At 39.0% G+C, this 27,607-nt stretch overlaps 1 protein-coding gene across 1 annotated transcript; it reads right to left on the bottom strand.

Annotated features, from left to right (window-relative positions):
- Positions 1 to 433: 433 nt before the first annotated feature.
- Positions 434 to 13,271, bottom strand: FAM234B (family with sequence similarity 234 member B). Its single transcript, XM_053469061.1, has 13 exons — positions 13,181 to 13,271; positions 6,815 to 7,210; positions 6,382 to 6,477; positions 6,033 to 6,221; positions 5,645 to 5,775; positions 4,816 to 4,963; positions 4,141 to 4,282; positions 3,859 to 4,002; positions 3,494 to 3,572; positions 2,539 to 2,691; positions 2,229 to 2,346; positions 1,071 to 1,300; positions 434 to 686 (listed from the first exon to the last, which is right to left on the bottom strand). Exons 1-13 carry the CDS (start codon positions 13,215 to 13,217, stop codon positions 681 to 683), a joined length of 1,869 nt encoding a protein of 622 aa, XP_053325036.1. The 5' UTR covers positions 13,218 to 13,271; the 3' UTR covers positions 434 to 680.
- Positions 13,272 to 27,607: the final 14,336 nt, after the last annotated feature.

The following is a 27,607-nucleotide window of genomic DNA, read 5'->3' on the forward strand; positions in this document are numbered from 1 at the left end:
CAACTATTCATTCAGATCACGACTCTAATGTCTGACTGCCATCAGTGACAAGCTAATACTGATCGAGGGAGGTTTTTTATGCAGTAAAAAGCCGGAAATTTTACTTCAACTTTAACACTGCTTAGTAAATGTATCCCACCATATACATGAATGAATGAATGGGGGGAATTTACACAATCTGCGGTAAATTCCAATGAAAGGTGCTGGCATATTCACCACAGGGAAAAAAATAGGATGAAGACACATTTTTAACTTTGCTACTAGTAACCAGTTCATAGTTGTTTATGAAATATATTTTAAAGATTGCCCAAGAGAATGATGCAGCAGACATCACTTTTAAATAATTAATTTAGCCCCACTCAACTAGCAGGTGTTCACTTAGTAATATATTTTGGCTCCCTCATTTTCACAGGAAGGGTGTTAAAAAAAAAAAAAAATTAAAAATAAGCAATGCACTGACAGAAAACATATTTCTGAGTATCCGAAATGGTGGTGAACAATATACAATAAATCATAAAGATGAAAAGTGGTGTCTTTCCCGTGTATAAAAGAGTTTGTAGTTGTGTCATCCTATGATTACATATATTACAAGCTGGAAAATAAAGCAAACTTGGTTCCAATAAATGAAAAATCTTCCTTTGGGAGCCAGCTACTGCACTTGTTTCCATTGTTCGGTTTGACTATAGCTGAGATAGACAGTGAAAGGAAACAAAATTGAATGATGTCAGTATCTACAATGAGTGCATTGCATTATCGCCCACAACCACAGCATCTTAAAGAGTAAGCATTCTTATTGGGTATCATTATCAAATGGTAAGTCATAAATCTTAAAATCAGTATCTCTTTAAGAATGGGATTTAAGATACAGTGGGTATAAAAAGTCTACACACCCACTGATGACCCACAATAACTAAACAACACTAGTTTTCTACTTTGGATTATAGCGAGTTCTCTATTCTTTGGAACATTAAAGGGCAATGTATGTAGATTACATAGTCTTTATTTTATGACACAATCAAAGATGTAAAGGTGACAACAATGGAAAGCAGATGAATGTAGTGTAATCTCACCATTTGTGGAATGTTGCTGAACTTCAGCCTTGTAAGAATCTTCTTTACATCTTCTACTTGAGGCCTCATGTTTGCATTTCCTACAGGCAGAGCTAGACTGTGAGACAGAGCCCACCTTATGCTCAGTTGGTGGACTAAAAGATCTTGAACCAGCCTGTCTGATGAGCCCAACACCTGATCTGCTGTCAGAAGTGTGAGGAAGGCATCCTTTTCCAGCTCTTTAATGCCAACTAATTGAACGCAAGTAACAAAAAAGAACGCAGTTCAGTAAGATACTAGAAAGCATTATATTTATAATTGATTAAAAATAACAAGCACAAACCAAATTCTACTTGATACAATGAATAAAGTTTAAGACAGTGTTTAATCCATAACAATTTATAAACATATTTAAGAACTTTCCCAACTATAATTTGAGATGATGTGAGACAAACATTAACACTTAACTTTAACACTGTAGGCTGGCATAACATATTAATTGTAATTCACTCTACCTCCAGAAACCCATCCTACTTGAAGATCTTTTGGCAAAAATGTTTTATTGTATTGCTGGTGAAGGACACATGTGAAGTGGATGATGAGGGAGTGAGTAGGTTTATAGGTGGCTTACTGGGGTTGACGCTTTATAATACATAATGAAAGCAGGTTAAATAATCTCCTTTCCTACAAACTCTTGAATTAGAGATTACACCTCTATATCTGGAAATTAGACTGGGTAGCTGGGTGCAACAAACTACTATTAAGATTACAGAAGGTTCATAAAGTAATGCTGGTTCAACAACAATCCTGGTCTGTGCCAATACATCGATATTTGCGATGGGATCCAAATCAAAACCTAGTATATGTGTGCATCTCACAGCATATATCTCACATTCACAAATAGATGTAGTCATAAAAGGAGACTTGTTTAGAAAAAAATAAATGAAATCAAACTGCCAGCAGATGAGTTGATGGAAAATAGTTTACATTTCTAGGTTTATCTTAGAATTAGGTATCCACAAACATCACATAAGCACAATAGGAAGTAGCGCTTTAACTAAGGAAACATTTTTACCCACACATGTGCTAGCATTTTATACCTGGAGGTGGACCTTGCCATATGAAAACAAATGGCTGCTATACCTTGCTTGCTACTAGATATTTATCCACAAGACTTACCAGCAGAGGCTACAATGGTTGTGCTAATGTTGAAGAGGTCCAATAGAACACCTGGATAGGTTGGGTGCAGTAGATAGAGGTGCTTGTTCCACTGTTGGTTGACTCCTACACGTGGAACCTGTTGGTTAGTAAGGCGTGTGAATAGTCAAAGGTTTGATTTTTACACATTATGCTCAAAATAGCTATTGTGTTTTAACCAGACAACATTTCAACTTTATAAAAGCAATCCTGAGTATTAACATATAACTGAATTATGTGTTTGTAGTAATGTTTGTAGAAATTCCCTCAATCCCTTTCAGGTTTTACTTACAGAGTTATTAGATGTAGACACTTCCCCTCCCCAGAAAAGGAAGACAGACTTTCCTTCTGGTGTCAGAACCGATGCAGCTTCGGCTTCCTGATGATGCCAAGAAACCTCCCATTCCCAAAGCGATTCACCCGAGGTGCCATCAATAACAACGACCTGAAATAAGATGCAAACTTGAAAAATATCAAAACAGAAGCCAACAGGTTAAAACCTGGTTGTAACAAGTTACATAGTTATATAGTTATAAAAAGACATGTGTCCATCAAGTTCAGCTTTTCCTATGTCGGTTAATTTGTTGCTGTTGATCCAAAAGTTAATGAGCTTCGGCAGGTCACTTACCTACTATAGAAGGTAAGAGACTTAGTAGCTCATAGTTGCATAAGGGTTAGGATATGTGCCCCCTTTTAGCAACTATATGTTGCCTGGACTGCATAGATATATATTTTTTGGTCGAACAAGAAGGATATTTAAAAGGAAGATACACCTTAAAGTGTATGCACTCATATTTAAAGGTGCTGTTCCACTTCGACTAGGTATAGTTGTAGGTCAGACTGCTTTGATTTAATACATAAAGGAGGGCTGTGGAAGAATAACAGGACTAAACCTTTTAATGCAGTTTTTTAAGTAACAGGGAGCATTGAGGAGAAACATAAGTTTTCATGTAGATTTATTTTAAACCCCTTTACACGATGCAACACTTATCTGATCATATAGGTGGAAAAGCACTTTCAAAGGGGCTATAAAGAAACTTAGCATTCATTACATGAAAGGAGGGATATAGGCCAGTTTAATCAACTGGTAACTGGCACTGTGAAGCAGATGATCAATTCTAATTATTGGGTTCTAAATAATGTTGCCTATAGCTCTCTTTCCACGACAGCATGTCATTTATTTCTGCATTATACTCGTATTATGATACTGTTGGATTCCTATTTCAATAATGGAATGGGTTACATACCTTTTTTGAATTACTGCTCTGACTCTGCAGTAGAAAATCCAGGTTTCTATCATTGTTAAAATAGCCAGGCTGGGGCAGACTATAGCAAGGAAGAAATTATTATTATTTAGCTTCATAGAACATGATGTATGAAAAATACATCTGGTAAATGTGATGCTATTGATAACACATGATTACATGGATGATTATGCCACAACTGTTTAAACGGATCTCTGTGTTACACTGTTATAATGAGCATGTAGGAGCGGGTATAGGACCAGAAAGTGAATGATTAATACTTTTTGAGCATCATGTCATTCATCTCTGATTTTGATGAGAGGCCTATAAGAAGCTAGAAAAAAGGTCTTAGTCTAATTAGTACAAACCTACTAATGTTGCTAAGGTTGAGGTCCCATCTGTGCTCCAGATCGTGTCCTCGTAGCAGGGAAAGACCATTTTTTGTGGTGACAAGCAGGTCACTACAGTTACTTCCCAAAACATGCATGGTTTGCAGGAACTCCACCCCAGCACTGTTAGAGAAAAATAATTTTGTAAACTTGACAATATGCATATGCAGTCCATGGTGTAATTGTGTATGTAGGAGTACACGCAAATGCATATAATTCAGTTACTGAGGTGTTTAAAAATGGTCATAATGCATTTTATACCTGTAAACATTTATCAGCTTGGAGAAATTAACTGTTCTTCGTTTCTCCCAGTCTGGTTCACTTTTCAGTAAGATGCTTGGGAAATTATCGCGGTTATATGCCTGTGCATAAATGTCTCTTAAAGAGACAGCTTGGACATTCCCTGGGGAGAAAAAAAAACAGATTTTTAAGATCCATTGCTTGAAAATGAAATTACTGCTTTTGATATGTCATAATATGTCATGATATGTCATCAAACCAGCTGATCACAGTTACCAGTGGTTCAGATGGCATATGGACTTGTCCAAAGTGGTTAAACTTGTCACTCCTCTTTTGGACCATCCTCTCTGGGTTTCACCAGCCCAATCCTGCACCCGTCTGCTCTGACCCAATCCTTTCTGCCCCCTCTGCCTGCTCTCTGATCCTCCTTCCTCCTTCCCCCACTACTCTGATCGGCATCTTCCAGTGTATTCTTCCATTATGCCACAATCTATGCCACAATCCATATTACGCATTCACTACCTTTGCAATCCAGTGTAACAGGCAAGTGATGTATTCATTTATATATTACACTTAACCAAGATATATCTACTGACTGTACATACAGTAGGTCCAGATCAGTCACCATGAAAATAACATGTCTATGCGATAAAGTGTTCAAGACTCTGCAGTTAATGACATTAGAAAGGCTCTTACCAAATCCAAAGAGGATGTAAATGGCTCCTTGGCTAGTGTAGTGGGCTTGTGGGCCGATAAGTCTACCTTCTCCCATAATGCCATACTTTACCATCACACCCAATGGTTTTCCAGTGCGTCCAGACACAAGGAGAAATCCCAGATCAGGCTGAAGGGAAGCAGAAAATTGCACACCCATTGGCAAATTTATTTCTATCAATGTGATGTAACTTAACATGTTAGTGAGGTAAGCTTTTCTAAAATCAGTTTTACTACTTGTATACGCACCTAGTAGGACAGAGAATTTTGCAATAGAATTGTACAGCTGGGAACATAAATTAAGATTATCCAGGCATGTCTGACTTAAAAGACTTCCAAAGGAAAGCATATATTGAAAGCATACTCTCACCAACATGAAAGTGTTTTTTTTTTTTGTAGAAGTCGTAAATATAATGTGTTTCCATACCATCACTACATGAACGGAAGAAGCAATAAACTTTGTTTAGTTGTTCATGTTTTCACAAGCTATATATACCTTTTCATATAGAACAAAAAATGCTACAATATGCACAATGTCTTTATTTATGGAGAAGTCTGAGGAAGATGTAAACTTAAAACAGTATCATATTTGTATTATACACCGTGTAAAAATGAATGTTTACATTAACATTTGGCTATTGTTTTAAAGGTGCTCTCAAAATCAAGATGAGCTGCATAAGCAGTAAGCATTATGAACTAGAATAAGCAATTCTAACAGAAGACACAGTTTGAAAAATTACATATAATCATGTTTAATCCTGCCCTTTTAGCAAAGTGATAATGTAATGTATAACACATTTCAGCACATTACCTGTGTCTCTCCTATGGTGAGCACTAGCAAATCATTGATATCATCGTCATCTAAATCTGGCAAGATTACAGCTGGTGCCGCAATAGTCCCACTCAAAACATGGATTGAACTCATGGTCCATAAGGTTACACCTTAAACAAAACAGACAATGGAGACCATTAACAGGACTATGTAAATCCAATAAAGTTACCTCCTCCCACACACACAAACAAACAAATTTAGGATCACACATATGCAAGAGCTAATACCTAGATTGTAAACTCGCAAGAGCAGGTCCCTCTTCTCCTTTGCACCAGTTTTGTTATTGTATGTGTTTCTAAATTGTTCTACTGTAACAGCGCTGCGGAATCGGGGGGCGCTTTATGAATAAAGTAATGTAATGTAATACCTGATGTAGCACTGACCACTCGAAGAAGCTTTGAGGTTCCAGTTAGAAGACAAGTGGTGTTGTGCTGTGGCCCTAGTATGAGTTGCCCACACTGTATACTGCAAATGTCCTCCGGCACAGAAGCGTTCCACATAATGCTGCCATTAAGGCCTGAAAGGGCTGCTACTGCAAGCGTATGTCTTGATGTAGCTACAAGTGCAGAAGAACACGAGAGTCAGGTGAATGGCAATGAACATTCCATTTTAAAAATAAAAGCAAAGTCAACAACAAAGAGAGCAAAATCACCACTATAACCTCTTTTGTTGTTTGAGAGTCCCACGCCTCTGTTAATAAATAAAATATTGATTACCTTTAGATGTGTTGTTTTTGGTAGACAGGAAAGATAACAAAATGTCTGGAGAGCCATCCCCGTTTACATCAAAAAGCTCAAGGGGAGAAAGGACACCTGTTGGGGAAAAGCATCACATTGGAATGGAGTTAAACTAGAAAAGGCTGCTAGTTTCTAATCAACCCAATTAAAAGCACAGTCTACGGAGGCTGTGACAAGGTGGTACAGTATCCATAGTGTAAATGAGGAGCAGCACACCAGGGGGTCTGATCACCCAATAGAGCAATCAGCTCCCCTGGTTATGCAGCAGGGGACTGCCACCCTTGGTCAGTTTACATCTCTAGAATGTGATGTACACTGCAATGTGGAAGAACTTATATATATCAATTATAGGATTTTCATCAATCATCCTTACACACAACCCCCAAAGCACCTTTTTACAATTGTTCCTTACCAGTTTCTTGCCCCACGCTAACAGTCCAAATATTCTGTTGATCTCTGAAGGGACAGGGGATGAGAAATGCACAAACTAACACCATGATCATCGAGATGACAACCGTGAGGAGAAATACTGTGGTCCGCACGTACGCCACCACAGAGGAGGTTGATTTAAGCTCTGTATCCAGTCCACCTGAAGTAGACAATCCATCCTGTTTACTGTGCACAGGTCGCTGTTGAACCCTCTTTGAGACTTCTTCGCCATCAGAATCTTGGTCAGGATTGGACCCACGGGTGTTCTTTCCATTCTGAACTCCATTTTGTTGTATGTTTATGACAAGATCATCCTCACTTTCATCACTATCAGCCTGTGTGAGAGGGTCATACTCCCTTGGGTCATGGGACTTCTTCCCTGTGAAAATGTAAAATAAAATAATGTATCCACTTGCAATGTCATAGCATAACTGGTCTCCTATGGTATCATATACACACTTATACATTAACTCTTTCTGTTGCTTCCATATCTTTTAGGAAGGTTACTCAATAGAGTTTAATGTCTTTTAAATTAAATCAACTCCATACAAACAGGGATTTCCACCATAATAAACCAAGTATAAAACAATAATTGGGGTGCTTACAACAAATATATTCAAAGTCCTCAGAGTGATGTGGTGCCAGTCTCCTTTTCTGTGTGTATTCCATCCTTGCATCATGAAAAATTCTATGACAAGAGTTCTGCAGAATCCCCCATATGCATTTGCCCTTTTCCCTGCACCCTAGTTATTTGTCACGCAAGGGATGTTTTTGCCATGTGATCTCCTGATCCAGCACTGGCGCCTCAGAAGAAGTTCTTCCATCTTCGTACCTTTGGCTCTCCCACTATGCTGCCGCTCACTAGACGCTACAAAGAAGTCAGTGCAGTCAGCTAGCGGTTCGTCGCAGGTGTGACACGAACACGCCTCAGCAGGTCTATTTATAGGGCAAAATCCCGCCCTTTTACCTCAGATTAGCAAAAGCGCGGTTAACTAAGTGGCTCGAGACACCCTCGAGCGCAAAAAGCACGGCAAACTAAGAGGCGCGAGCGCAGCTAACATCTTCTACGCTTCTTTTTTTTTTTTATGTAACCTCAACCCTAACCTGTTATATAACCTGACCTTTACATGACCCCTCCATCCCCACAACCACATGCCGCCCTGACTGCTAAATAGAGTCAGGGCTTTTCAGATTAAATGCAGAGTGCCCAACTACAGGTCTGAATAATTCACAGTACTATTAATTTACTAATGTACTGATGTCCGGCCCCACCAAATGACATGGTCAAACATTCATGAAAAGTTTTGCACCCTAGCAAACAATTTTTTTAACCCCTTAAGGACAATGGGCGGTCCCTAAACCCATTGACAACAATCCATGTACAGGCTTTATCATTAAGGGGTTAAACAAAATATTATAAAGCGAAACGAGGAAGTAGGGAAACGAGGTACAGAAGGGAAGAAAACACTATGCCTACATATGTAGACTTTCAGCATTCTAATAAACCAAGAAGCATTTCTGCTTTCATAGATAGTTTGAATACCTTTGAATGCTTTTTTGAAGTATCAGGGCTCCTTCTGACTGAACATTACATCTTTCACATACAGAATGAAGCAATTTGTCCACTCTGCATAACCAGAACAAGGATATAGAACAATGTGGTGCAAGATTAATCCAGCTCCACCTAGTTCTCTATTTGTATTAATGCAAATTACCAAATAAAATCATACAGGGCTGAATGCTATAACGACCAGGGATAGTCATACTTATTAACATCATTGCAGTCCCTTTTTTCCAAAAATATAATAGCTTTAAGTAGTTTCATTAAGCAAACGTACCTTTGCTAAAAGCTATGATAGCAACTTTTCCTTTCTAAAACTAGCAATGCACAATAATATCCCAAATGGTGTATATGACTAGGTTTGGTTACAAAACGTCTGTAAGCCCCATTCTCAATTTCAACTTTCAAGCAGCAGAGCCTAGTCCCTTGTATTTCATATAGAATACAAAAAATGTATTTTGCTCCATTATCTAAATAAAAACATCCTTGGAAATATTCGTTAACTATAAGAGGATGGTGACACCGTTCTTCATATATAAACATTAAACATTGCTCTTAAAGTATAGAGCGGTGTATCATAGCTAGGTATTGCCTTAAACCTGACTCAGGGCAGAGCCCCAGCCATCCCCACAACTTCCATCCGAGTTGTCCTCCTCAGTGCTGACTCCTAGGATGTTGCATCAGTTCCCAGCTTACTACATTAAGGTTAAGTGTCATTGAGTAAGCTTTCTATTGGTTGCTGTTTTTCTTTGCATCTAGACCTTGGAGCAACAGAAAGCCTGTTCATCCAATAGAGGGTCTGTCACCGGTTATGGGGCAGAAGGTGTGCTGCCCCATTCCTAGAGTTCACCACTCATTACATAAACAAATAATTAAGAAAATATCTAACTGAACCAGTTAAACATGCCATACACTGCAAACTACTTTCACATTAACGCTTCGACCATAAAGAAACATACAAACACAATCTGATGGCAGATAAGAACCATTTGGCACATCTAGTCTGCCTATTTATTTTTTTTCTGCTGTAACTATTAATCCTTTAATAATAGAAGGCTGTAACTAACGGAAAGTGCACAATAGGTTGTATTCTTCAAGCCCTACCTTAACTAAAATAAGTGCCCGTACAACCTCACAATATCCACTTCCTTAATTACACAGGCGAGCCTAGTCTGAATGGAACACACCCCTCGAATATTTAGGGTTTGATAGTCAGTTGATGTTTTGTATGTTATATTTTAAGAAAATCATAATAAAGCTACACTTCAGATGAGTAATGATATGATATGCACATATACTGTCACCACTGTCATACTTTCAAACACAGGTTTGTACAATGCTGGCTAAAGAGCATGCTAAAGAAGCAGACATACCAGCAACCCAATATATATATATATTTTTTTAAAAACTAAGCAAGCCTTGTGTTACTGCACCAATCAGTTTTTGGCAATGTGTTTTTTTGCTCTATGAATCGTTTTTAAAAATAAATATATATAAGCCTTCTAGCCACCAAAATGCAAACCGGGCAAATTTTGGAAATTAAGGAACGCCATTTCAAAGTTTAATTAATAAAAACAAAAACTTTTAAGAAGCCTACAGTGCTGCGAAAAACTGTTTGCCCCTTCCAGATTTCTTCTACTTTTGCTTATTTTTCACATTTAGATGATTCAGATCGTCCAACTAATTTTTTATTTAAGACAAAGACAAGAGTAAACACAAGACAAGAGTAAACACAAAATGCAGCCTTTACATGCCTATTTAGTATATTGGTGTTAAAGAATTCATCAAAATCCATTTCACCCATGTGAAAAAGTAATTGTCCCCTAAACCCTAATAACCAATTGAGCCAACAACTGCAATCAAACATTGCAATGGAGGAATTCTGGCCAACTCTTCTTGGCAGAACTGTTTTAACTCAGCCACAGCACCTCAATCTGATTCAAGTCAGGACTTTGACTAGGCCACTCCAAAACCATCATTTTGTTTCTTTTGAAAGTGGACTTCCTTGTATGCATCGGATCAGTGTTGCTAAGCCAACTGTGCTTGAGTTTTAGGTCACAAACCGATGGCCGGACATCCTTCTTCTTTCTGGCAGGGAGCAGAATTTATATCAGAAGGTCCTGAAGCAGCATCACGCTAGTACCACTGTGGTGTGATGTTCTTGTTGTGGAATGCTGTGTTAGCTTTACACCAGATGTAACAGTGTCTTCCAAACAGTTCACAGTCCACAGAGTATTATCCCAAAAGTCTTGATCAACAGTGGTTTTCACCTTGCAACAATCCCATGGATGCCATTTGTGCAGTCTATTCTTTTTGTGGAATGGTGAACACTGACCTTAACTGAGGCAATTGAAGCCTAGTGTTCCTCTTGGGAGGAATTTTGAAAGGTCAGCCAATCCTGGGAAGGTTCACTACTGTTCCATGTTTTTTTCCATTTGTAGATACTGGCTCTCATACCATTGTTCGCTGTAGGCCCAGGGCCTTAGAAATGACATTGTAACCCTTCCCAGACTGATTGATGTAAATGACTTTGTTTCTTATCTGGTTTTGAACTTTTTTCAATCATGGCATCATGTGCTGCTTTTTAGACCTTTTAGCCTACTTTTCTTTGCAAGACAGGATCTATTTAATTGCTGTCTGATGATTTAGTTACTAAGGCGGGAATTACGTTCATAAGGCCAGGTAGGGTTGGATAGCTTTTTCCCTGCTATATTCTGAGCACTTTCATGCCACTTTTTGGCTGCTATCATTCAGCGACAGGAATACTCCCACTGATTTCATTAAAAGTACTGTCCTACCACGGACTCGCAGCTTATGCAGCCAATCTGTGGCAATTGTTTTCTGATACCAGAAGAAGGAAGATTTTGTACAATGGCTGCAAATTCTGTCAGTAGGTTTTTTTTCGTTTACACATTAGACTGTCCCTTTAAGAATGCAGTTTGTCAGTTTGTTTGTAACCAAAATACTGCTAGGACAACAGCAATGTGTAAATAAATCCATATTTTCATATCTGATTAACTAACCCTTCAAACGGGCATATCAAGCACAACCAGTTTGTGTCACATGCGCTATCATTTCCTCTAGATTTTATGTCTACATATGTGTATGTATATGTGCCCAAAAAACTAAATTATTTAGGACATTTTATATTATAACGTTTAAACAGGAGAACCCTTGTAAGTAAAAGTATACCAACTCTGCCCATTTATACCATTCTTCAAAACATTTTACCCTTCATAACCAAGGATATTTTGAACCTACAACCTTCTGCATTTTTGCTTCTGGGCTATTTAACCACAAATTTCAATTTCTCATTTAGTGAGAAAAAATTTAAAACATGAATAGAAACAATAAATTAAAAAAGAAACATCCACATGGTGGTACTACTATACACGAGGGGATATTGCTGCCCAAAGAAACATGCAGTTTTAGTATTTGCCATTTGGTGGTTAATATGACTTCATGAAGAATGAGAAATAGCCTAGGCCATCTACTTATTAAAAATATTACTTTTGTAGGGTGGTTTTTGACTGCGTGAGCACATACCTGATATGGGAAAAAATACAACTTACATAAGGTGATGTGCACCTTCTAGGATTTTCCAGTAAATGCCAAGGTATTTTCCAACTCATGACATTTATTTTTATTCATTTGCATTAGCTATGTACAATTTATAACAGGTAAAAGTAATGTTTCTCATTTATTTAATGTATATATATTCTATGTTGTATTCAAAATAAAATGTTGCGTCACAATAAGTTCTCTGTACCAAATGCTCTTATTTTCAAGTTTTCGCTTATAACCTGGCTCCTGCTACTAACAAGATGACCGAAATCTGTTTTCCTCATTGCAGTTATAATCATTACTATTCTAGAGCAAAAGAATGTTGGAGGTTTCATTTAAGCTATCAGTTGGGAAGGTCCAATCTCCCTAACCTTCTACGATAACCATATTTATTTAATGCATACATTTCTGTAAGTTCTGTGTACACCCCAGTTACTTTTCTGTTTCTTGTTAAAGGTGCATACATATTGATGATTACTGTTTAATACAAATGCCTGTTAAAATATTTTAAGGAACATCTGCTGTGATGCAGAAGAGAAGCAGATCCTGGGCAGGCTGGTGGTTGGGGGGGCATTGCGAGTACGAATGCATATGTGTGTTGTGTGAGCATGAATGTGTATGTGCGTCTGTGTGTTAGCATTAAGGTGTGTGAGTGCACGATAGTGAAAGTATGTGTATGTGTGAGAGTGGGTGAGTGCATGTGTAGCAGAGCTAAGCAAGTTACTGGGGTGGTGTGCAGACACAAGTGGCCGTTGGGGCCACTTGGTTTTACCTGCTGCCCCCATGCCAGAAGGTACCAGCCCCCTCCCCCTGAGCAGATGTCCACGATCGCTGGAATATATATTTATTTGTTTAAAGACAGGTCAAAGGAAACTGCATATTTCTAAATTTGTTATCATCAGAGTTGTCTCATTTACGGCACTGGAACAACTGAAGAATGTACACTGATCCACACTAGAAAGGACATACAGCACTGAATGACTTATTTCGATCCGAGGAGCAAGAAAAAAATGCACAATTCTATACCCAATGCAAATACGATTGCGAGTCGATCGGCACTTAGTCCATTTATTAATACACCTCCAGGACCTGGACCACACCACTCACAACCTGCAACGAACGTCAGTCACCACAACCAACCTCTGACACCCCGATCTCGGACAAACTATGATAAATCGTCTACATACATAATAGGACAGCCCGTTTTTTTCAATTTGTTCTCACCTGGCAGCTTCAGCGCTCTGGACAGCACCGTAGCCATGATCAGCAAATGAATCACGCGTGCGCCAATCAAATGGTCATGGGAGATGTAGTCTGTGCTGGAAACAGGAAGTACGCATGTGGTTGTGGGGTAGTGAGAACTGAGAAATGCAGTTCCTGCGCAGCGCCGGGGTTGGTTATGTTTTGGTCTGTTGAATACTGGCTTAGGAAATACTTGCTTTGCGATTAAATCATTTTAAATCGCAATTTTATATTTATGTGGTTACCCACATTTGATTTGTAGAGACGTAACAAAAATGCAACCGGAAAAAAAATAGCGTGGTAATTATTTGTGTATACATTATCGTAAAATGCGGGTTTGTAAAAGACTTTGATAAGTTAGTCCTATATCAGAGATTTGAGCTTCGCTAAGGAAGGATTGAACCGTTGACGTAATATTTTCAATTTTGCTATCCGTGATTGTGAATATAAATACCTTAATTTTAAATAACAAATTTGTTGCTTTCCTAATGGGACAGTTACGTTTATCCGTTAACCCCACTAAGGAAGAATACACATTAAAGTACTGTATTTGCTCCATTATAAGACAAGGTTTTTTCAGAGCAAATGCTCTGAAAAATACCCCTCGTCTTATAATCGAGGTCATCTTCTAATCACACCTCAAATGAGGTCTGACTATGAGACTAAGATCCAGATCCCCCGCAGCCCTGCAGGGGACCTGAATCCTCCTGTCTGGTAACCTCAGTTGCTGTCGGCACTTACACCGGGCGTCTATCACGAGCGCTGGCGAAAGTGCCGGCAGCAGCGGAGGTTGTCTACGCGCATCGGGCATACTTTCCCCGGCTGCCAGAGAGGAGAATTCCCTGCAGCGCAGCAGGGAATTCTCTTCTCTGGCAGCCGGGGAAGGTCTGCTCGATGGACGCAGACAACCCTCGCTACTGCTTGTACTTCCGCCGTAGCTTCTGTGACGCAGCACCGGCGTCACATGACCTTCCGGTGCTCATAGAAGTTGCGGCGGAACTAACCCCAACCTCTACCTGTTGCCCCCACCAGACACCAGGGAGTCAGAGGCACTGGTCAGTCGGGGGGGGGGGTGCCTCCAGAGTATACAAGTATATTCAGTTTACCCCATCAAACCGTATATATTTGAAAACTAGACACTCCAGGGCAGTGTTCCCTCTAAGCTGTGCGCGCGCACATAGCTTTCAGAGGGAGCGCACACTAACAAAAATTGTGCGCACAACCAGTAGCGTATCGAAAGGGGGGGCAGTCCGCTACTGGTTGTGTGCACGGCACCCCTCCAGAGACGGACAGTAATGTCCGCCGCTAGAGGAGCAAGCTCGGTTGGGGAGATCAAGGATCTCCCTCTAACCGTCTTAAAAAAAATCAAGGGAGCGGGAGGTCTGTTAATGCAGACCTCCGATCCTGCTCCCTTGCGATGCGCGCGGCAACTGATGCTGTGCGTCGGGATTTGATGTCATATCCCGGCGCACAGCACTGAAGCCACGCCCACCACCTCCACTGCACTGGAAGGAGAGGACACAGAAGAGGAAGAATGAAGAGGAGGAAAAGTGACAGAGAAAAGGTATGAAAACATTTTGTGAGAGTGAATTAGTAAGTGTGAGAGTGATGGGTGTTATGCTTTAGTTTAAACTGAATGTTTGTGAATGAGTGTGTGTGTGTGACAGCATGGATGTGTAAGTGTGTGTGGGGGCATAGGGAGGCTGTAATCATATTCTTATCATGCTCAGGTTCCAGCATGTACTGGCTGCCTGAGCATGATAGGAGTGAGATTGCTGTTAGCAATTATATATTTTTTTCGTTCAATTTTGGTGTGTTAACCACACCTTTATTAAAAGTAAGTTACACACCAAAATTGGACAGAAAAATTCGATAACAATATATATATATATATATATATATATATATAATTAACAGCAATCACACTATCACCTATCATTGTTATTGATTTTTTGGTGTGTTACTTTTAATAAAAGTGGGGTTTTTTTGTTTTTGTTTTTAAAGGTGTGTGTGTGGGGGGTCATTTTCAGTGTCAGTCAAGTGAATGCTACATTTTCAGGTCCAGAATTTTCATTTCGGTGCATCCCTATATAGATATATATAGTGTGTGTATATATATATATATATATACTAGGCCAGACAGGTATAGGTGTTATGTTGTACCACGGTCAATGTGTGCCTCTGTATATAGTGATAGGTGTTATGCTGTACCACCGTCAGTGCGTGCCTCAGTATATAGTGATAGATGTTCTGCTTTACCACTGTCAGTGTTTGCCTCACTATATAATGTTAGCAGTTATGCTGTACCACTGTCAATGTTTGCCTCAGTATATAATGATAGCAGTTATGCTGTACCACCGTCAATGTTTGCCTCAGTATATAATGATAGCAGTTATGCTGTACCACCGTCAATGTTTGCCTCAGTATATAATGATAGCAGTTATGCTTTAACACCGTCAGTGTCTGCCCCAGTATATAGTGATAGGTGTTATGTTGTACCACCGTCAATGTCTGCCTTAGAAAATAAAGATAACAGTTATGCTGTACCCCTGTCAATGTTTGCGTGTGTGTGGAGGTCCCACGTACAGGACCCGCCCCAGGTGCCAAATACTCTAGGTATGCCCCTGCGGACAACCGTTTTTCCCAAATTTTTTTATCCTTTATGCGGCCTGGAGCCTCGGCTCGTGATTCGCTCATAATTTACTTATGCAGTGAGAATTTCACCTTTAAAAAAACATTACAGTAAGTAACACTGTTGTGTAACTAATACTACATTATCACACTATAATGTAGTGTTATTAACCATGAGCGAGCTGTACCAAAAATATAGAATAACAATTTAAATTTAACATTTGCAGAAGCATATTGTTGATTGATTGCTTTATACGCCCGTTTAAACCTGTGACGTGCCAGACACATCAGTTGTCGTTAAGGGGATGCATTTCCGTGACGTGTCTGGGACGTCAATTGTCATAGGGTTAACGTGCATGTTAATATCAATATTTATAAATAAAATACATTATTTTTGTATACTTAATTTTTACGTTACTGTGTTATACATGTAGCTGCTAATGACCCAAAAATTACATCCTACGTGAAGTCCTGTCCCTTAGACATATGTCTCACTACCCCATGCCATATATCAAAACCTGCTTTATTGATTTTTCCAAATAAGTAAAGGATGTGGGCAGAGTTGTCATGCAAATACACCAATACAACATGGTATGACTTATTTATAAAAATGTATAGTATAGAACTTCAAGTATAAGCCCATTTGATGCCAGCAATTGACATTTGCAAATATTTCTGCATAGAGTAAAAAATATACATCGGACCAATGAATTCATGTTGCATATACCACACAAATATTCTCTTCTATAATATATTACAATGCCGTTAATATATATATATATATATTTATATATATATATATATTTATATATATATATATAATGTGGGGCAATGGGCTGATCTTCTGAAGTTCTATACCTTTTAAACTTTTATGTATAAATCATTCCATATTGTAGGTGGGTATTTGTGTGCCAACTCTGTCTTTATTTTTTATTCATTTCTAAATGTCTATTTTCTCTATTAAAGTTAAAGGCATCGGATGGCCTGACCACTGATTTGAAACTGTCTGATAGCTTGATTTCAGTCGCTTATCCTCTATGCGGAAGTACTCTCACCCTTCTCAGAAAAAGCCCTTACATCCAGTAGAGTACTATGTAAAGGATAGTTGTAGCCCCGTGGAACAAAAAATATATACTTATGTGGGCTATGTATCAATGGGATGTTGCCAAATTAATTATTCATCAGTGGCACCTAGAGACTGAAAAAAAGGTTTTTTTAGTATAGGGTTTTTTTTTACATACTAGCATTCACAATTATTTTTTTTGCATGATTCCATGATTTCAAAAAATCTATAATTTGTGTGGGTAGATTAAACCTGGAAAAAGGGGATTCTTAATTAATAATATATATATATTCTTTAAATCATCAAGTGAATTCACTTACTATTTTCTATGCAGGAGATGTGCATTTGGCTGAATACAACTGTGACAGAATGCCCTGTACCCCGACTGGGGGGCGTTGCTTCCTCCTGCCGGGACACCAACAATTAACCCCTTCAGCGCCAGGCAGAACCAGCGTTGTAGATAGAAGGGGGGATGTTGCTGCACCGGAGCTGCGTTGGCACTGTGGCTAGCCAAAGCTTGTCCTGAAAAGGAAAATAAAGCATAATAGCAGCCCACCCCAAGCATCAGACACTCATGTTGAGGTGAAAACAGGAAACACAGGGGTATTTAAACAGTACAAGGGGTAATTCACATACAATAGACACAACAAGCCACACAAAGTTCTCCATCAGGTCCCCATTTGCACACGGCTCAGTATTTGCACTCAGCCCACCTCAGCTCAGTAGGGGGTCGATATAGTCTGTGGGGAGGGTGGTAAACTCGGGCGTCTCCCTGACTTCTGGCTGAAACCTGCTGGATATCAGAGCCAGAGCGTATACTGGCCATAGAGGTATCTGTCCTGCCAGTGCTGACCCAATGGAGAGTAAAACCACACATAAACCCCCTCCCAAAATGCAGGAAACCCGAATCTGTCCAGCTCTACAGTCTAGAGTCTCTGGTACTTTGGGAAACCTGGCACTCCGTACAAGGGCCCATAGTCTGTAGGAAGGAGGCTGGCACTCAGTCCCCTCCAGGAGCCCATGGCACGGAAGCTTCCGAGACAACAACTCCTGCCATGTTATCTTTTTAGCACCAGCCAACTCCATCACTGACTCAGCAATGTCCCATAGATTTTATAAGAGCACTTTGCTGCCACTGATCAGCTGCTTCAAATGCCAATTGTCTGACCAGGAAGAGAAGGGGAGCTGCAGCTCTATAAGCTGGGCTATTATATGGCTATAACTGTAGATATTTTTACCATGTTGACATGTTTTATGTAAAGCTGTACACTTGTAATTATTGATTTATATGCCATTGTGTTCTGCAGTGATGTTCATTAGGTAAACAAGACATAACAAGTAGTGCATCATATAACAATTTGGACTTACATAAAGAAAAGGTGGGGGCTGCTCAAATATGCTTACAGACTGAAAGAATTCATAATCTTCCTCCTTAAACCATTCAATATACTATAATATATATTATATATAACTATATATACCCACCTTGTTCCAGTTTTCTGGGTTAGATTTAGACAAACCTGGTGTAACCTCAGATCGTACCTACTAGGACAGGATGGTGAGTTCTGTTGTGAAAAAAGAAAAAAAAAAATAGTACCCTGCTGCTCATGTGATAATATGATGCAGATCCCGGTATCTCGTGACCAGAGAAAGACAGTGAATTATACTATTCTTTTTCAGTTTCTCTAAACCTCCATCTGTTTGTGGCACCCCTAGGTCTTTCCATCTCAACTTCACATAAATCAGTATAATACTTTTCTTCAGATTTCTTAATCCCATGCAGGACACATACTGAACATAAAAGCGAAAGAACTGAGATGATGACAACTTTAAGAAGGGTTAGCATAATTTAAGGTTACAGTCATGAGTAATTTACATTTCAGAAATTGTTTTCTGCCTCTCACAGTATCTTCCAGTAAGAAGAATAATATAGAAAACTGTTATTTTCACTTAGATGAATATTGAGCAAAAAAAAGCCACCAGGTGACTTAATAATTGTAGGATAAATAAATGAGGAGCAAGGTAGGTCACTGATTTCCAGGGTACTTTTTGACTCATACTTCTAACATAAATCCAGTGTCACGCAATTCAATAATAGGAATATTTAAAGAATACCTCCAAAATGTACAATCCACATGTGACACATGGAAAATGTGAAAGGGAGTGCCTCCCTCTTGTGTCATGCCTTTTTCCAATATCCTAAATACTTATTGGTTATTTCATCTGTTGTGCTTCATTCCCATACCCTGATTGGTCAGTTTATTTTCCCTTCCTGTTTACTGGATTGGTAGTTTATTTGGAATCCTAATTTGAAAACTGATCAAGATATCATTGTTCAGAGTCAGGACTCTGACATCTTAGTGACACTAGATGACAAGCTGGCATTCAAGCCATTAACGACACCCTGATTACATCATCTAACTACAGGGGCCCCCCATTGAGTTCCTGTTATCATGTTTAGATCTAGCTCTCGCATTATTTTAAGTTTGAAAACACATTTTATTCACAGACAGCAGGTACCGTTATGGGAGCAACTATGGCACCATCACATGCAAAGCCTTTATGTACAGCTATGAAAAAAAGATATATTTTGGATGCATACCGACCTCAAATCAAATACTATACACGTTTTGATGATATTTTCTTAATTTGGCAAGACACTGAGGAACAGCTTCAACACATGGTGGATACCCTATGACACCAATGTCAAGCTTATGCTTACACATCATAGTCATTCTATTCACTTTTTAGCCGTAAGTGTATACAGAGACACCAATAACAGCTTGGGGTATACCCTGTATAGAAAAGATACTGACTGAAATTCCTTGCTTTTACCATACAGTCATCATCTGCTACACCTTATACGAGCTTTACCTATTTCCAGGTACCTTAGAGTACTAAGATGTAATGGTAACATCACCAAAAGGGAACAACAGCTGTGTGGAACAGAAAACAAGACTTGACTGCTACCTAGCCTAAGGTACGATCAGAGTTCTTCTTATTGGTACTTACATATTAATACCACTACCATCACAATAACCAATGTTATAAGAAAACACTGGAATATCATAGGCTCAGATTTCACTCTTCCCAAGATATACCAGAGACCACTGACGTTCAGCTACAGGAGAAGATGCAACATCAGAGATCTGATTGTGAAAACAGATCCACAACACTGCTACAGTTCTACCAAGCAAGCTGCAAAACCAGGATGCTACAGATGCCCCAGTTGCGTGACCTGCAGTCATATTCAGATAGGAACCTCTTTTCCTCATCCTCACACGGGCAAACGTATACCGATTAAGCATTACATAACCTGCACTACCTCTCATGTAATATACTTAATCACTTGCCCCTGTGGATTAAGTTATGTGGGTTAAACGGACCTAACACTTCGAGACCGCATTCGAGGTCATCGTTCTACAATCATTACAGCATTTAGGGATTCTAAATCGGACAAACCAGTTGCTAAACATTTTTTACAGCATGCACATCGTATGTCATGCTTACGCTTTATTGCAATTGATCATGTACCACCATTGTCCCGTGGGGGTGACCGTTCCAACAACTTACTCAAAAAAGAGACTTATTGGATACACTGCCTAGATACGGTCACACCTAAGGGTCTCAAAAAATATTTTTATTTTTCTATGTCTAATATTGAAGTTTTCTGAATTTTTTTATTTTTATAATTAGTTTTAACCCCTTTGTGACAAAGGCTGATTTTACTTTTTGTACCCTTCGTGACAATGGACGTTTTAATATTTCTGTGCTGCTCGTGTTTAGCTGTAATTTTCTTCTTTCCCGTTTACTGAACCCACACACATTATATATTGTTTTTTTCAGGAAGGGCTTTCTTTAGATGACATTGTTTTGATTGTATCATATTATTTACTATTAAAAAAAGTATAAAATATGGTGAAAAATTTAGAAAAAAATGACTGTTTCTAACTTTTGGTTGAAAAATCTTTTACTCATCTATAAAAGGTAATGAAAAAACCTGCTAAATAGATTCTACTATTTGTTCTGAGTTTAGAAATACTCAATGTTTTTATGTTTATGTTATCATAAAACACCCCAATATGTGTTTAGCAACATCTCCTGAGTACAGCGATACCTCACATGAATGATTTTGCCTGGCTGTTTGGGGGCAAAAGGGCCACATTTGGGGCATGCGCATTTTCAATGTTGAACTTTGGCGTTTGGCGATCAACTGCCCATGCCCTATTTGGTACATCTTTGAGCCGGGCCATTTCAGTATGCCCAATAAAGCCATATATTTTTGAAAACTAGACACCCCAGGGAATTTCAAATGCTAGTATTTTAACTCTTTCCATGCACCATATCTACCACCAGTCTTTGTCAAACTTTGTGGTAGTCATTTTTTTGCATTTGTATTCAACCTGCAAGTGGAGCCAGAGTTCTCTAGAGGGTCTGGAGACCGTCTAGCGAACTTTTTCACCTTTATTGTTTTTTTTCCCGGGCCACCGCCATCTTGCGGATGGCGAAGATCACCAGCAGCTGCGGCTGTGACCGCTCTCCGGAGCGGTCACAGTCCATCCAAAGGTAAGTGTTTGGTGTCACTGGATGCTTCCTGATCGAGGCATTCCAGCGACACCATTTAAGTTTAGGAGGTGATCGTTGATCGCCTCCTAAACGCTTTTAAAACGGGCGTCCGCCCGTTGTTGACGCCCCGGAGAAGGGCCAGACATGGCCCATGGTGCCGATCGTGGCGTTGCTGAATGCCTCGAGGTCGAGGCATTACAGCAACGCCGTTTGGGTGCAGAAAGCGAACGTAGATCGCTTTCTGCACGCGTTTAAAGACGTGCCGGTTCTGGCACGTCATTTGTCATAATCGACTTGTTTTTCCGTGCCGTGCCAGAACCGGCAATTGTCATTAAGGGGTTTAATAGCACCATCGAATTCCGCAGCGCTGTACAATGGGTAGACAGGACATAACAAGTAGTATGTAACATAACAAATTGACTTACAGAGACAACAGTTGAGGAGGGCCCTGCTCAAACAAGCTTACAATCTAACTGGTTGCCTTATATACAGAGTTCTTCAGAAATTTGTTCACTTGTTTATAACAGCAGGAGCGGTTTAGTGTATGTCACACCTAATTTTGGATATAATAGTTTCTTGTTTTGAGTATGTATACTGTAGTATTACAGTCGTATAGAGTGTTATTTGGAATTACATCTGTTTCTTTACATGTGAATACATTTTAACATATTTTACATAGGCATTTCCTATGGATTTTTATTATGAATAGTGCTTATTGTTCAACCTCTTCTATGATTTGGGTCATGTATGAGCGCTATTATGTGGATTATCCACACATTACATATTACTATATGTTTTATTCCCATCACATACACACAATGTAACATAGCTTTCACGTACGAATTACTTGTTTCGTCAGTCCTCCTATTATTTAGTTCATACCACTGACTCTGGCACTCATACACAGCTATCCACTACACCTTTTTTTACTTTGGAGCACATTTTCTTGCCGTTTTTTCAGCACGTTTGGTCACTGCATGTCAGTTTTGATTAGAGCACGCCCTCGATACAGCCAGTTATCATGAGGAACACATTACACCATGAACTGACTACATGACTATGTCCTACACAGGTTAGTACTCTTAACCCCTTAATGACAAAGCCCGTACATGTACGGGCTCAAAATGCATTGTTTTCAATGGGTTTAGGGATCGCCCATTGTCCTTAAGGGGTTAACTTATTTTTTCCAGTTATAAATTTGCCACAGAGTGCATCATTTATTGTTCTTGATAAAGGCTCATTGAGAGCCGAAACGTTGGACCTTTCCTAAGCCAACAAACTTTATAAAAAGAAGACCCGCTGAGTGCATAAACTTTATTTGCATGCTGTATAAATATACTGTGCACTTTGGTCAATCAAGGATGTTCCTGTGTGTAATCCCCTTAGCTAAATCTTGGCTAGCTTTTATGTGGATTACTCTGCCTCTGCGTAAGAGCTTTACGACTGGGTGATTTCAGCGGCTCTAGAAAAAGAAGAAAACTCAAGCTGCAGCTACCTCAGGAGAGTGGTAGCAGCTATAACAGTTTAGGAACCGACCAACTCAAAGAGAGTAAAACCTGGTCCTGTCACACACCTGTGCGTCACCAATTAAATTAAGTGCCAACAAATTGCGCAGCAATGTACAATGTACAAATCTTCTGGTTTTGTTTTGGCCCATTTGTCTTCTGGGAACGAATTTCGTTCTCTGCCCATTTGGTTTGGACTAAAATTGGGGGGCATTTTTAATTTGGGTGCCCACATTCACTCTTATTCACTCTCTCACACTCTAATCTTCTTGTACTTCATGTTCTCTCTTCTACTTTCTGTCTTTCATCTTCTCTCCTTTATTTTTTATCTGTTCTCTTCTATCTTTGTCCCCATCTCCACGGACGTAACCTGGCACAAACTTCTGCCAAAATGGCGGTGCTTCTGGTAAAGGCACACCCCCACGATCCTCCAAGTGGGTGAGAGAATGTCACGGTAAGCGTAAAGTGAAATTACGCCAAAATGCTTAAGTCCTCTTCCTCGATCCTCCAATCCTAAAGTGAACTTCCGCCCAAATTGCAGTGCTTTCACTGACATCCTCTCCCTTGACCCTCAAATCGTCTGCAAGATAACAGCCAACAGCCAACCTAGAGTAAAATCGTAGCTTTGTATGAGTCGCTGAATTTGCCAAAATTCGGTAAATTTGCAATTCATGCCAATCCAAATCTAAATAGTATGATTTGAAAATGTTTATAACTGTGGGTGCTTGAGGGTTGTTACTTGTAGCATACCAATTACCTTACTTACTGGCTGGATCCCATATACCTTAGTACCCCCTGCTCCTGGTGATTTAGTCAAATGGAGTGGATACATCTATGCTTTGATGCGTCTTTGCTGGCTTGTGGTGGTAGAGACTGACCGGTCTATTCGCTTAAATATCAGTTTGCAGAAGTTTTGCAATGTGAATTCACTGTGCATAATGAAAGGCCTATAACTATACGTTATACAGAACTAACCAAGCTCTTCTTGCAGTAGGAGCTTATTGGGGTCTGACTTTCGTAATGTACAGCGAAGCCAATGAGCCAAAAACACAACTCTCCTACAAACTCTCCTGTCAACTTCCCTGTTAGTGAATAAACCACAAATAGGTGGTGGAGAGTTGTGGGTTCAATTACTTCAATTCACTATTCATTATGTGCCACGCCTAGGAAATGTCTCTAGCAAGAGAGTCTTAGCTGGCCCTACATAATGCATAATTTCATATGCATAAAAACCCCCCCTGTGATATTGATGTATGAAACTTTACAAACTATGGGAAATTACCTCGGTGGTAGTCTGGAATATAACAAAGATTGATGTTCCTGTCATGGCACTATCATACTTGCATAAATACTAGTAGATTAGTAATTTCCCCTTGCACCAGCACAGCTACTATTGCAGATGTGTAAAGTGTATACAGGGCATTTTAATATCTATCCCTCCGAAGTACAGTCTCATTTTTTCCCAGTGCAAACCAAATCAAGTCACACATTGTACATTGTTCCAAGAAGAGTATCTGGACTCGTTTCAAATGAATCACTACATGTAATGATCTATTTTTACCATTGCATTTCCCTATTGGGTTAGATTTATCTTTTAGTACAGATATTGGCTGAAGAAGAATAGAAAACAGCCAGCATTTAGCAAAAGCATTTTAAGTGGCAGATACCAGGTTGCAGTATTGAAACAAATATGGTTCCAAAAGGGGGACCTATACAATATTAGGCAGGTGGTCATAATGTTATGGCTGATCAATGTAAGTAGGTCATGATTAACCCCTTCATGACAATGGCTGTTTTAACAGTTCTGCGGTGCTCATGTTTAGCTGTAATTTTCTTGTTTCCCATTTACTGAACCCACACAAGTTATATATTTTGGGTTCTTTTCAGGACAAAAAAGGGATTTCATTATTTTGATTGAGAAAAAATGACTTTTTCTGACTTTTACTTGAAAAATCTTTTACTCATCTATGAAAGCTAATGAAAAAACCTGCTAACTAGATTCTACTACTTGTCTTGAGTTTAAAAATATTGGATATCGTGCTTTTTTTGCTTTTTTTCTGCACATTATGGGGCAATAAGTACAAGTAGTATTTTGCTATTTCAAAATCATTTCACAGCCTTAGATCCTGTTCACTGGCTGAAACCCAGCTGCTGCAAAAAAAACATACGTTCTTGATGCTCAGAGACCATTATTTTGTGTCATATGTCCACATGTTAAAGAGGGTAAAGTTGAACTTAACCTTTTCAGTACAAGGGCTATCTTACACTACAGGTGAACAGTAATTTATTTGTGTTTTTGGTTTTGCTATAACTTTAGTATACCCACACACATTATATATTGTTGTTTTATTGTTGTATAAACCATGATATAGCATAAATATGACATACAAAAAGTGGAGAACATTTTTACAAAATGCATTTGTTCATAGATTTACATGTACAATATATGAATCTAACATAGCCAGGGTAGATGGGAAAAAATATACCCAAAATATATTCATTAACTTGTCCTGAGTTGGAAAACACCCTATATGTCCAGACTTCTTATTTATTTTGGCAGTTATAGGACAAATATTACTAGGTGGCCATGACTTCTTTCAAAGTATATTTTTTTTCAAATTTTTTTCACACATATTTTACTTCAGGTATGAATTTACAGGTCCTGGTATAAGTCACTGTCACACAACACCCCAATATGTTCAGTAACATCTCCTAAGCATGCCCCTCAACTGTCCTGATTTACATGGGACAGTCCCGATTTCGGGTCTCAGTCCCGCTATCCCTTCCTCTGTCCCGCTTTGCAGGTGCAGCTGCGGGGGGGTTTGCACTTCCGCCCGATCAGCAGCTGCAGCCTGTAGACTAGCTGGGAGATCGCCGGTGTGTAAGAGCAGTATAGGTATTTCTTAGCTGGTGTGTAAAGGCAGTGTATGTGTATATATGTGTGTAAGGGCATATGTCACTGTCACACAACACCTCAATATGTGTTCAGCTACAATAGTGTAGCAAATATTATAATAGAAAAACATGTTTAACCGAGACTCCTCTTCTTTTAATTCCCCGGATTATAAAAAAAGGCAACAGAAGTTGTGCAGTGTCTAAAATAACATAATAATACATAATAATACTTCCCCAATAAATAAATCCCCCAATGGGATTTATTTATTGGGGAAGTCTCCTCATCAGAACATTCAAAAACATATGCAATAAATACATCAGAATAAGTTAAATAAATAAATAAAAGATCTAATACAAACTTCAAAAAATAGTGCCAAAAACGTAGCCCAAGTCCTCAATCCTTAATGCGTTTCGCCAAGCAAGAAAAAGTGACTTCTTCTGGAGGAGCATAGAGGTAATCGGTGGCTTTTTTAAAAAAAAACATCTATAGGAGAATATATATATATTCGCTCTACGCGGCAAAATGCACGGAGCCACCACCATGCTTCACAGTGTGGATGGTATTATTTTTGGTAGGGGCCTTGTTGATCCCTCTCCAAACATAGCACTTATAGTTTTGACCATAAAGCTCTGTTTTGGTCTCGTCACTCCAAATTACGGAACGCCAGAAGCTGTGAGGCATGTCAACGTGTTGTTGGGCATATTGTAACTGTGCTTTTTTTGTGACATTGGTACAGTAAAGGCTTTTTTTGCCAACTCGACCATGCAGCTCATTTGCACAGTATGCAAACTTTGAAGAACAACTGCATTTCTGAGCCTTCCGATTACCTGAAGTTCTACTGAATGTGTATTGGGGCGCACTGTGTCACAGTACTGTTGATTTTCTTTCTGATTTTACAAATGTCTCCACTAATCGTATGTAGGAAAACAAGGTATCAACCTTTTTATCAGATTTTTTTGTATTAGTAAAACTATTTTAAATACAAAAAATGATAGGAGATTTGGCTTTTGCATCTCTGTCCTGAACTCTGACCTAAAGGGTATGTGTGTATAAAGGGGATGTGGAGGCAAAAAGGTGATCATAGATAATCTAATTTGCACACGCCTAACCATATGTTGTGTGCTTCACACACGTGTGATATAACATAGTTTTTGTATTGCCATAAACAAATTATGACTGGTGGCAAAGTATTGGGCTGCATTGAGATTTGTTTGGGAAGCTATTTCCTCCCATAGATCATTAGACATGATCAACCCTATAAATTGAACTTGGGTAAAATTGCTGACATCTGCAGAAATTCCCAAAGAGGCAATAAAAGAAGGAATTTCAGGGAAAGTGTCAGCTGCAGGGATCCAACAGTGTCAGAGGTGCTAGATGCATTACTAAATTGACCCATGTCAAAATCCTGACGCAGTGTCAGAATCAGATGCTAAAATGGCAAATGCCTGTCCGGCACTAAACAGCCTGTCTATTATTTAAAAAAAAATAAAGAATATTGAAAAGAAGAAAAGATTTTGCTTTTTTATTTTTTTAATATTTTGTTTTAGCCCTACCTACTCTAAAATCTAAGCCAAAACCTAACCCTAGCCCTAACTACCAATTTCCCACTAACTACCCTCATCTTCAATAAAAAATAAATAAATAAAAGTTACCCATTAGGGTCAGTGTACAAGCAGTCTAAAAGTACAGAAATATAGTTTTTAGTGTATAAACGCTTTTTTGGATGAACACACGTTGCTGAACCCACT

The sequence above is a fragment of the Spea bombifrons genome, chromosome 6, assembly GCF_027358695.1.
Source record: "Spea bombifrons isolate aSpeBom1 chromosome 6, aSpeBom1.2.pri, whole genome shotgun sequence".
NCBI lineage: Eukaryota > Metazoa > Chordata > Amphibia > Anura > Pelobatidae > Spea > Spea bombifrons.